This window comes from Mastomys coucha, unplaced genomic scaffold (assembly GCF_008632895.1).
Source record: "Mastomys coucha isolate ucsf_1 unplaced genomic scaffold, UCSF_Mcou_1 pScaffold21, whole genome shotgun sequence".
Lineage (NCBI taxonomy): Eukaryota > Metazoa > Chordata > Mammalia > Rodentia > Muridae > Mastomys > Mastomys coucha.
The window spans coordinates 103663424-103675324 of NW_022196904.1; the positions used below are offsets into that span (position 1 = coordinate 103663424).

General features: G+C 45.6%; 1 protein-coding gene and 1 long non-coding RNA gene across 6 annotated transcripts in view; one reads left to right on the forward strand and one right to left on the reverse strand.

Annotated features, from left to right (window-relative positions):
• Nucleotides 1-606: 606 nt before the first annotated feature.
• The window catches only part of Insc (INSC spindle orientation adaptor protein), a 79565-nt gene continuing 68270 nt past the window's right edge, over nt 607-11901 (forward strand). For 2 of the 4 annotated variants that reach the window (XM_031387973.1, XM_031387975.1), the window contains exons 1-2: nt 607-749; nt 1061-1161. In XM_031387973.1, the coding sequence (XP_031243833.1) occupies nt 1106-1161 (56 nt within the window). In that variant the 5' untranslated portion in view covers nt 607-749; nt 1061-1105. Of the gene's footprint in view, nt 750-1044; nt 1162-8391; nt 8513-11901 lie in introns of those variants that run through there. The other 2 variants (XM_031387972.1, XM_031387974.1) reach the window with 2 other exon arrangements.
• LOC116102831 lies at nt 8313-11444 on the reverse strand. Of its 2 annotated transcripts, XR_004123297.1 has the most exons (3): nt 11073-11444; nt 9504-10409; nt 8313-9167 (listed from the first exon to the last, which is right to left on the reverse strand). It is a non-coding gene; the product is annotated as an uncharacterized LOC116102831 (long non-coding RNA). The 2 variants fall into 2 exon arrangements; XR_004123296.1 differs by having other exon boundaries at nt 8313-10409.

Consider the following 11901-nt stretch of genomic DNA (forward strand, 5'->3'; position numbering starts at 1 on the left):
GTTAGTTTTACGAGGGGGAAGACTGACCCTGTAACATGTTACTGTGAGGTTCAAGAAAGCCAAGTGCACTCTCAGCTCCAGGATTGAAAGTCTCAAGCCGGGAGGTGGCGGCACACACCTTTAATCCCAGCACTTGGGAGGCAGAGGCAGGTGGATTTCTGAGTTTGAGGCCAGCCTGGTCTACAGCGTGAGTTCCAGGACAGCCAGGGCTACACAGAGAAACCCTGTCTCCAAACAACCAAAAAAAAAAAAAAAAAAAAAAAAAAAAAAAAAAAAAAAAAAAGAAAGAAAGAAAGAAAGAAAGAAAAAAGAAAGTCTCTAAACCATTCACTTCCTTCCTCCATACGCTATTGGCTGAACAGAACCGAGACCTTTGTGTCCACTCACTTAGCTGACAAGAACAGATATGATCTTAGATGTAGGAAGTGTAGAGGTGGGCCAGACTACAGAGAGTCCGTGATCTGGGACCCAGACACCTTTTCTCTGCACGTCAGCTCTGTTCAGCAGCTAGCTCCTTTATGACTGTATAATGCTCTTATTGAAGTAGAAGTGAGTTATCTTCCTGAGTCTAGCAGGAGACTGTCTCTATCACCTGGTGATCCTGCTTAGAGAAAGAAAACCTTTCTTAGGAATCTACTCTGTCATGACTCAATGGCCTGAGTTGAGCTTTAGGTCACACTGGGAGCTCTGCGCTTGCTGTTCAAGTGAAATGACGTTATTTAAAGTGGAGTGCATTGGCTGGTTTTAAAGTATGCATATGTCCTGTACAATATTTGCTGGCCTGTGTGTCCCAATGTCAGTCACACATCAAAAGGATAAATATTTGACAATAGGACAAAGGGAAAGATAGTAGGGGGTTACAGTAGCCAGGGATTTGGAAAGAAGGTCACATTTGAGTCCCGCCTTACCTGTGTGAGGACATCAGAGTGTGAATCGGCTCAGAAGAGGAGGCCCAGTAGACCTTCTCTCTCACCTACTTTGGCTTCTTATAACCCAGATTTGAGAAGTGAAGGCGTTGTACTTCCTCTCTTAACAGATCCATCCTGGCCTTTCTTTTCAGGGTCCGGACCGCTGTGGACAGGCATTGTTGCAGATCGGAATTAACATGATGGCACTGCCTGGAGGCCGCCACCTGGATTCCATTCCTCTGCAAGAGCAGAGGTAAGTCATGAAGCTTAGCCTACCCAGAAGAGAACTTTTGGGAGAGCTGGTCCTTGGGAGGTAGTAGTGGGAGAGCTGGTCCTTGGGAGCTACTAGTTGCTTTGAATGGACTGGTGTGGGCTGAGGTAGGGAAGTGGTTAAGCAGTGTATAAAGGCAGAAGGTTTGAGTGTATTTAGACTGGAGGAGAGATGCGGGGCCACCTGAAGTGCCACTGGAAAGTCCACACAGAGCTGCAAGTTCGTGTTTGACTTGGCAGGCCATGGAGGTCTGAGCCAGAGCAGGGGTGGAAGTTCAGGGTGCCAGATCTATGCCTGATGAGCTGTTTCTGTGACTGCCCCGACTGACATGAAGACCCCATGTGTCTAGACATTCTTTAGGCTCAGGCACTGGGACAGTTGGTGACTCTGACGTATGTAGGCTTAGTCTCTAGAGGAGCCATGCAACCTGATTTTCCAGATTTCTGACAGCTGGGTTAGCCTTGGATCCTTTATACACACCATCATCATAAGGGCTTTGTCTTTAGCCCCATCAGGCAGCAATAATTAAAACACACACACACACACACACACACACACACACACACACAAACACACACACACGGGATGCAAGGTAAAGCCTGCTGGCACATAGGAACTCTTCAGTTGGTTAGGTCTCTTCATTAGGAATAGAATAAAAGGTGTGGTCAGATCTTGGTAGCCTTTATGTCTCTTTGGTTACACCCTGACCTTTCTTTTCCCCTCTCCAAGTTCCGATGCCCTCAGAAATTTTAAGGGAAGCAGAAGTTACATTGAATGAACATGATATAGGAATCTAGCTTGCCTTATCCAGCAGGCACCCTGGGAACTCCATGGATTAGGACTGGGCATAAGATCTGTGACCTGTGTAAGCAGTTACAATGTACTTCTGATGAGGCAGTTAAGTCAGTCCAAGAGACAGGGAGGTGTGTTTCCTTTTGCATATTCCTAACCTAGCATTTCTAAGCTAATTGAACATACTGGGTGATAACTGGGCATGGTGACACATGCTTTTAATCCCAGCACTAGGGAGGTAGAAGCAGGTAGATCTCTGAGTTTGAGGCCAGCCTGATCTACAAAGTGAGTTCCAGGACAGCCAGGATTCCACAGAGAAACTCTTGTCTTGAAATCAAAACACAAAAACTGAAACAGAAAGAAAAGAAAATACTGAGAGATTAAAAACAAAACGAAACAAAACACTGGGCCTGGAGACCCATCATGTATGTTCTGGGCTGTACTTTGGGGCTCTGCTCACAGAGAAAGCCAGTTCATGCTTACAGAATATTGGAAGTGCTTTGTTTGTTCAGTTGGATACTATATTGTTGGCAGACAGTAGCAGAGACTACTGTTACACGCCGCAGAGGTCTCTCTAATAGTCATCACAGCTAGATAAAGGGCTGGCCTTAACCACGCCCCCTCACCTCATTGACTCATGTACACAGAAAGTTCTATGGCTTGTTGCTGCCCGTGGAGTTTTCACCATGGTCATGCAATCACTATTATCTCTGTGAAGCAGCCTTTGAGGTGGCATTCAAAGTCCAGGACAGATGTTGGGAGGCCCTGTAAAGGTCAGTGTTTGATGCTGGCTCTGTGGTGTCAGCCCGTCTCACCTCACTGGGAGCTTTGGAGTCAGAGTGGTTCACAGGTCCAAGTGACTGGCACTTTAGTGCCCACCTTGCTCTGTCACTGGAGAGTACTATAGAAGCCAGTAGGCTGGGACCGCTCCTCTGCTTCACACCAGGCAAAGTGAAGTTCAGGGGAAAGAGTAAGATCAAACTAGGGATTTTCAGAAGCCACCAGCCACTCTCTGACTGGAGTCTTTCCATTCTGACCAGCCAGGGAGATGTTCTGTCTCCCGCGTATGTTCAGTGTGTAAGTGCTCAGTGCTCATGCTGCCTCAGTACGGTCCTGTGACCTCTTCTGTGTCAGAGTGCTGGCTGGGGAAAAAGGGTCATGCTTCACTCAAATAAACTCTGAGGAAGCATCACTTACTTCCTCATTACTGTGACAGCAAACAAATGAACAAACAAACAGCAATAACAAAAAAGCAGCTTAAAGAAGAAAGGGTTTATTTTGGCTCACAGTTTGAGGGTGCTGACCATGGAAGGGAAGACAGGTTAGCAGGAACGTGAAGTAGCTGATCATATTGTGTCTGTAGTCAGGACTAGAGCAGTGAAGTAGTTTTCAACCTTCCCAACTCCGAGACCCTTTGATATAGTTCCTCAGTTGTGTTCGCTCCCCCAACCATAATATTATTTCCATTGCTTCTTCATAACTGTATTTTTGCTAGTTATGAATTGTAACGTAAACCTCTGTGTTTTCAATGGTATTTAACACCTGTGGAAAGGTAGTTTTGCTCCTGAGAGGCCGTGACCCACAGGATGAGAACCAGTGAGATAAATGATGGTACTCAGTTTGCTTTCTCTGTTTCCTTCAAACCCATAGGATTCTGCTGCTTATGTTTTTGGTGTGTGTTCCTAGATCATTCAATCCCATCTAGAAATTTGCCCGTAGCCATGGGCAGAGCTTGGTTTCCTAGGACACTCTAGACCAGTGGCTCTCAACCTGTGGTTTGCAACCCATTTGGGGGTTGCATATCAGATACCCTGCATATCAGATTCAAAACAGCAAAACTATAGTTATGAAGTGGCAATAAAATAATGCAATGGCTGGTAGTCACCACAACATGAGGAGCTGAATGTTACAGCATGAGGAAAGTTGAGAAGCACTGCTCTAGGCCCAGACAAACTGGCCAGCAGCAGTAACCATCCCATTCGAGGAAATACATTTTGTCCAGTTTCTCTCTGAATAAAGAGAAGTTATAGGAGGGGCTCTGAGGACATGCACAGATGGTTTCACAGCTGAAGACATCAGAATGGGATGTTTCCATCAGTTCAGTAACAAATCTTTCTGTAAAGAAGAAGGCTGGAAACAATGATGAGTCTGCATCCCATGGGGAAACTGAGGCTTGAGAAGGTGCCAGAGTTGCTGAGTAGCAGAACCAGGATGCTCTTAGTCTGGTCAGACTCAAGACAATTTTTTTTTCAGTTTTCTTGGGGCAATACATCACCTACTCAGCCATGCAAGCAGTCCTGCATTTATTGGCCTCCTGTGAAATTATTGTGCACATATTTATTGAATGTAAATCACAGACCTTGTAGGGTACACTGTCGCTAAGGACTAGTAATGACCTTGTTGGATATGGTTCCTGCCAGCAAGAAACTCACACTCTATCTAGTGACTTCCCTTTCATCTGATTGAGTCTGATTTGCAGCTCTTGACACCTTTCACTGAGCATGAATCTCTTTGTCTTGAGAAAGCCATGAGATTTCTGTTTAACCAGAAGTCTGAGATGACCAGGGCTCAGGGTCCTCTGTAGCTAGTGATGAGTGGTCCTCTGGTTGTCCAGGTTACTATGGAGATCCAGTGGGGGCCACTGTAGGTCAGCCTGTCTCTGAGTCAGTAATAGCTTACATATGTGCACTCTGCTCTGTGGCTGCTGTTCTGCTGTTGAGGGTCATTTTCTGTGACTGTGGTGAAGAGTAAAGACTGTAATTGTCAATGGGATAATTGTATGTTTTTCTGTTGTTTAAGCCAAAAGGCAGACCAATCAAAGCTAACATTAGGCTCCCTCCCTTCTCCCATTTCCCATGAGAAATCCACAACAACATGGTGTGTGACCTTGAAAAGGCAGACAGGAGTGATTCAGTAGTTATTTTTAAGATGAGGTTGAATATAAATTCCTGTATGCTTCTGGGAACTGGGGCTACAAAGGCATTGAATGTTGTTGCTTCAAGTTCCCTCTAAGCTCATCCTTCCAATGCAAGCCTGGGGAATTGAGGCTCAGAGCTGGTTCATCTTCAGGTGCCTCCCCCACTTTTGAGGAATCAATTCTCCCCTGGCTTATATTTCATAAGCTCATTCCCATTCCCCACCCCCAGACTCCAGCAATTGTCTACGGCAGAGATCTCTTCTAGAGAAATAATTTCATCCTTTTTCTTCCTTTACTCAAGTGAGATTAAGAGTTTACTTGATGGGGACATGATGCCTTATCCAATCATGAGTGTCTTCAGCACACAGGACAAGATGGGCATCTCATTTATTTTGGTTCTCCTGCCTGTGATTACAATGTGTACTATAGGAGCTCTGTAAGTGGCTGTTGGATGAATGTGTTTACCCACTGTTTAGTGGCTTGAGGAGATGGCTAAGTGGGTATGAGAGCTTGGTCTGCAAGTATGAGGACTTTAGGTGGAACCCTCATCATCCATATAAAATTCCACATAGTGCTTGCAACCCCAGCATTGGCGTGTGTGTTGGGGAGGGGGTGGGTAAGACAGGCACAACCTGGGCTGTCCAGCCTATCCAAACAGCAACCTTCTAGTTCAGGTCATTGCCCCCTGTCTCAAGGCAATAAGGTAAAGAGTGATAAAGAAAGTCACCCATTCTTGGGCAGTATCTGCACTCACATACGTGGGCACACACAACCAGACTCCTGTGTGTATGTTCCCCATCCCAAATCCTTAGAGATGGTTAATGAATGAGCAAGCCCTTCTTCAGGGAGCTTCACGTAAGAGAAATTTAACACACACAGCTTAGCAATGGGATTTGGTTCTTTTCCCTTGGATTTTTCTTTGGCCTTCAGCATGCTAGACTTTCTTCTTCCCTCCCTTCCTCCTACCCTCTTTCCTTCCTTTCTTCTCTCCTTTCCCCCCTCCCTCCCATATTCTTCCCTCTCTCCATCCCTTCCTCCTCTCTTTCTTTTCTTCTTCCAGAGAAAATGCTGTTTGGAGGGAAAGGATAAGCTATTTATCTTGAGACCTTGGAGTGGGAGCCAGAGGTTTAATTGGTTGAACTAGTCAGAGATGAGAGAGAGACCCCCCTTTTTTTTTAATCTAAAGAAGAATGATTCAGAAATAGTTTTAACCTTGGCTTTTAAGTTCATTGGGAAAGAGAAAGTCTATAATTTGTTCATCGAATCTCCTATGGGAGAGCACAGTGCATCAGGGAGCATGGGTTGAGAGCCAGAGGCAAGCCTACCACCAACTTGCTGTGTGTCTTTGGGCAAACCTTCTCCAAGTTTCAATTGTTTTCATGCAAGAAATGGGAGATGGTGTGCACTCTCCAGAGGCTTTCTTTGATTTAATGTTCTGAGAGTACAGTGCTGAGTTTTGGATGGTTTTGTCCCTTTTTGAACAAAATGATCTTTAGTGCCACAAACTGGGAAAGCAGTTCATTGACTAACAGGAGGCCTGCTCAGTCTCTCCGATGAGATGTTCAGTGGGGCTTAGCATCTGCCTTGTAGCTGGGATGAAACTGTAGAGTACACTAGTTTCATAGTCCTTTTAGCCTCTGAGGGTGGACTCTATTTACTTGTATAGCACTCCTTGGTATGACTTAGATGCATGCTAAGGAAGAATGTTTTGCCCTGATTTGCTGGAGTATAAAGCTGATAAAGCCACAGGCAAATGCATTCCAGCAGGCTCTGAATTCTACCCAGTCATTTTCAAGCTCACCTCTACCCTTTGGCTACACTTCGCAACTCACCGCCTCCATAGTACATGATCTCATGCCTTTCCTTCTTGGCACATGATACCCCTTCTGTCTGGAGCTATCTTTTTCTGACTTGAGAGTGTGCTATATGGATAGGAAACTTACAGGGATCTCTTAGTTCTAGTCAAGCACCCCTTTTCTTTCCTCCCATACTGCTCTGTTGACTCCCACATGACATGTGTAGTGCATGCTTGGGGTGGAAGGAACATATCTGCATAATTAAAGGGTCCAGCTTCATGGAGCTCATACTCTGGTATTGTCTTAGTTACTTTTCTGTTGCTGTAATAAAACAGTGTGGCCAAGGCAACTTATAAAAGGAAGGGTTTATTTTGGACTTATGATACCATCAGAGGGACAGGGCCCATCATACCAGAGACAGCGTGGCAGCATGTCGAAGACATAGTGGCTAGAGCTGGAAGCTGAGACCTGACCCCTCACACATCTTGAACCTCAAGCAGTATGAAAAGAGAGTGAACTGGGAATTGTTCAGAGCTTCGAAACCTTAAATTCTGCCTCCGACATACCTCTTCCAACAAGGTTATACATTTTAAGCCTCCTCAAATAGCCACCTACTTGAGATAATATTGAAACACCTGAGCCTATGGGGGTGGACATTTTTATTTAAGCCATCACAGGTATCTCCTGCAGAATCCTAGAATACCTGATCCAGTGTGTATGATAAATTTCGCACACTATTTCTGAATGCTTGTTATGTAGAAAAGCATTTATTTACAGAGTACCCACTTTGCACAGTAAATAGGAAAGAGAGAGGGGGAATCCAAGTTCTAGACTGGAAGGTTTTGAATTGAAAATTCCACTTGAAGTATGAAGAAATTAAAAAGAGCCAAACAGAGAATAAATGTAAGTGTTCCACTAACTATTGACTCCAGAATTTTGGAGAACATTATACACAGTACCAGAATGATAAGCTAGGAGTGAGGAACTGGTACCAGGAGCTGGAGGCCAGGGACAGGTCTGCCAAGATGGGAATAGCATTACCTTTGGTATGGAAAAGATAAGCCCTAGAGGCTTTCCCAGTGCTGGATTTCAGAGAATGAAGGGAGAAATCCAAGATGGGGATGAGGACAGTAAAGAAGTGGGGAGACCCCAAGGCTCCTCAGGATTCTGATGGAGTACTTTCTCAGTACTACTGTTTATGTAACCCCCCCCCTCCAGATTTTCTGGGCTGCTACAGAATCATCAGAGGTATGTAATAATAGGACCACCCAGCCCTGAAGTCTAGCACACCCCATTGCTTCTCAGGAAGAACTGAGTGGTGAAAGATTTGAGAAGTAACTAGCACACCATGGGCTGTAGATGGTCCTAAGCTTTACAAAGGCATCACTATTCAACATAAGAGCAGTATTTGCATAGTGGAAGGAGCTGACTTTGGGTCCTAGAGGTTGAGTCATCAGCTGAATTGCTGGACCCCACCCAAGGGTTCATCATAATAGAGAAGATCAAGACTCCGGTCTTATAGTTTCTGAGATTTGTTCTCATCTCTCTGTGCGACACTGGCCAAATCAGTTTCAGTGATGGTAGTTTTAAGGGCTTGCTTTGAGGATTACAGGGAGCAATTGAGATTGGGTCAAGCACTTAGCACAGTGACCAGGATGTTTATTAAAACAGTTGGTGGGGGTTGGGGGGGTCTTAGACAGATTACACAATGCCTCTAAATCTCCGTTTCTACATCTGTAAAGTAGAATGCCCAACTCTGATCACCAAACTGCCTTAAAGGATTATATAATAAAAGGTGCTCTGTCATCGGCAATCCTTCACTTGTCAGGTGAGTAATCTATTCCCTCTGGCCTAGAGAAGTTCTGGAGAAGTGTGTTAGGAATGAATTGCTTGGTTCTGGAGTTCCTTAAGATAAGTCCTGTAACTTCCTCCAACCCCGCCCTGCATAATTCCAGCCTAAACAGCATCATCTGCCTGGGAGTGTGGTGTGTGGGGAAGACTGTGGTTGCATCTGGAGTTGTGTTTACAGTCTGCGAGACTCCAGAAGATCCAGATCTGGGGGCTTAGTCACCTCATTCTAGATGTCTAGGAAAGCCTCTGTCTGAGGCATAAAGGAGCAACATGGCAAACAGGATGTCTTCAGGGACATGGCAGAACCCCTAGGAACCCCAGCCCTGGGGGGACCCTTCACCTGCTCTCAGATGCAGGAATGGCTTTTATAGTCTTAGGTCCAGGTTTCTGTTCATCACGGATATGGCAAATACTGAGCCCCAGTCCCAGCTCGGTTCCTCTGGCTCTTCAAGCAGAGACCCCTACAGGCTCCTGACTGGTGATTTTCCACCATGAAGAAAAGTGACTCATTGCCAGGCCTTCTGCCTTGACCTCAATTTTCAGTTCTCCTCTGTGTGAGTAATCAGATCAGTTGTCTGTACTTGCAAAGGACAGATTTCATGCATAGAGAGATGGCAGCTTCAAGTTCATGGCTGAGGAAGGTTGAACCACGGACAGTTAGGGTGGGCAAGAGCAGCGGGAGCCCTCCACCTCATAGCCAGAGCTGCCCTGGTTAACTAGACATTTTATGTTGGGGTCAGTCAGCAAATCCAATAGAGAGGTGGGGCTCAGAGATCCAGAGAGCTAATGACAGAGCATCAGGCAAGCTCTGCAATTATGGGATGTTTAGTGCTAACGTAGTCCAAACTGTAATGAGCCACAGCCCTTAGACTCTGAGGAGAGCAGCACATTCTGTGGTTGCACAGCGACCAAGGCTGGGCATGGATGAGTTGGTGCTGGGGCTGCATCTGGGGGAGGGGATGTGTTACCTTGCCTGGTCTCTTCCCTGGACGACCCTGAGGACTTTCAGATGTACATCTCCGTAGGCCTTGGTTCCCTTACTCTGCAGTGGCCTGTGACCTCTACTGATTATGGTATCTCCTCACACTGCAACCAAACAAAATGAAAACCAGCTCTTGCTTGGCTGTGTTTCCTGTCCCAGCAGGGGAACTTCAGTGCTGGGACCCAACAGCCAGGGAACAATTTTGATCTTTTCTCCCTGTCTCATGTCCCTCACTTTCCTCCTGGGTCAGCTGCTTTTTTGTCCATCCCCAGAAACTGTTGTTCAGGCTCTTTTCTCTCTTCCATCAGCACTGCCTCTCATGCAGCCTCCTGACTGGTATTTAACCCCACTTTTCTCCTCCTCTTCCTGACTCATTTCACCACAAGCTACTCCTCTGCCTGAAAATGCCATCAGTGGCTCCAAATGTGCCCAGGGCTAAATCGAATTCCTAAACTTACTGCACTCAAGGTCTTTGATCTGGGGCCAGTTTGTCTCTTCAGACCCCTTCCTTGCCGTGTCACAGGCCTCCTGCGTCAGTCAGTGCAGCCTTTGCTATGTTACTAATTTGGTCCTCTTGGCCTTTGAACATCACGTCCCCCTCTGCATAGAAATCATCCGACTCTTGTCATTTTGGTCAGCTCCTCTCCTGTGAGAACAGGGTAAATGCTATTTCCTTTGTGTAAATATTCCCAGGCGAGGTCAGGCTCCATTTTCCATGATCATGGGCTACTGTTTCACAGCTTCTTGATGACATCCTGGTGTTTAGTGAAGCTAAGACTTTGGGCCCTGGAGGTCTGGGTTTGAGTGACAGCTCTGCTATGTACTAACCATGTGTTTTCCCCTGGCAGAAGTTTCTTCATCTGGAAGTAGTAATAGTCCTTCTTTCATAGTACTGTGGGCAGGATGAAAAGAGACAGTGTAGACAGGAGCTTAGGGTCCCACTTGGCTTCTTGATGGATCTTAAACATTGGCTACCTTTAGGGTCATTTCCAGATTTGACTATTGGTGCTATCTCGCCTGTTTGAGGTGTTAATGAGCTTTGTTAGGGCTGAGAGTTTCTCTTGCTCAGCTTTGGAGCATCTGCTGGTATAAGACTAGTGTATAGAAAACATCTGACTATAGCTTGGACCTGGCACATCCTGGCTAGGGGACTTGGTAGGATGGACAACTTCTCATAGTCGTATCTGGGGACCTGTTGGAGGACAGAGCCAGCTGTGCGATTCAAATGAAGATTTTTATGTTCTTCAAGTCTCCCCATAACTGGGGAAAGGAAACTTGTGCCAGAGCCTGAGGCTTGCATGGTGGATGAAGTGGGATCCATTCATTGGGTGGAGGGTAAGGGGTCGCCTGTCAGAAGCCTGGCAGGTCGTAGAGTGGTTGGTGCCTCTAGAGATGGCACTTAACTTTCTTTTTTGCCTTTCACAGAATGACACAGTGGTCTTAGGATGGCCACTGGAATACTAGATCTGTGAGGACTCCTATAAGGGCCATGCTGTTAAAAGAAAACCTTCTTTAGGGCAGGGAAGAGAACAGAGCAGGGAAGAATAGTGCATACCTGTTTAAAGTTCATGTGGAGCTCCACAGCGCTGTCCTGAAGGTGGAGCCTAAGCTCAGGGACAGCTGAACCTGACCTCCTCTGTGTAGATGTATTTGTAGTTTTTACTTGAGGACTCTACTCTGTTCTGCATTGGAACAGGGAACAGCCGTTCATAAGATCCTTTAATGTAGCATTTAAGAACAGGACTCTAGAATCTGAAGTGTTGGGTTCAACACCTAACATTGCAACTTCTGAGCTGTGTGATGGGCCTCACTAAGCTTCAATGTCCAAATCTGTAAGAAATCTTTAGAGAACCCCTTCCAGAGTCATGGGGGTACCTGATATAATGATAATGGGGAGTACCATATCATCACTGGCACAGGGGCTGTCTTAATACATGCTGCTAGATCACTATGGCCTTCTGTTTCTTCCCTGGATTCTTAGAACCCTATGACACAGACAGACTGAGAGCTACTAGGGCTTGCCATTCTCATTCACAAGGTACTTAAGCTTAGTTCATATATACAGGGAACAGCTTTGGTGTGCTAGGCCCAACAGCTGGGGTACACATGAAGCAGTGAGCACACACAGGCTGGATCTGCTCAGGGTAGAGCAGGATTTCTGAATGTTTATCTACCGTGATTCATTTTACCCAGAGAAATGTTTACTTGACCCCAAGTACATAGGCATATAAATAATTAAATGTTTATTAGTTTATATAATCAGGAATACATTTATCTTTTTTTGGTGACCTTTATTTTATTTTATTTTGGGGGAAGTAATTCTTTTTTTATTAGATATTTTATTTATTTACATTTTAAATGTTATCCCCTTCCGTGGTTTCCCC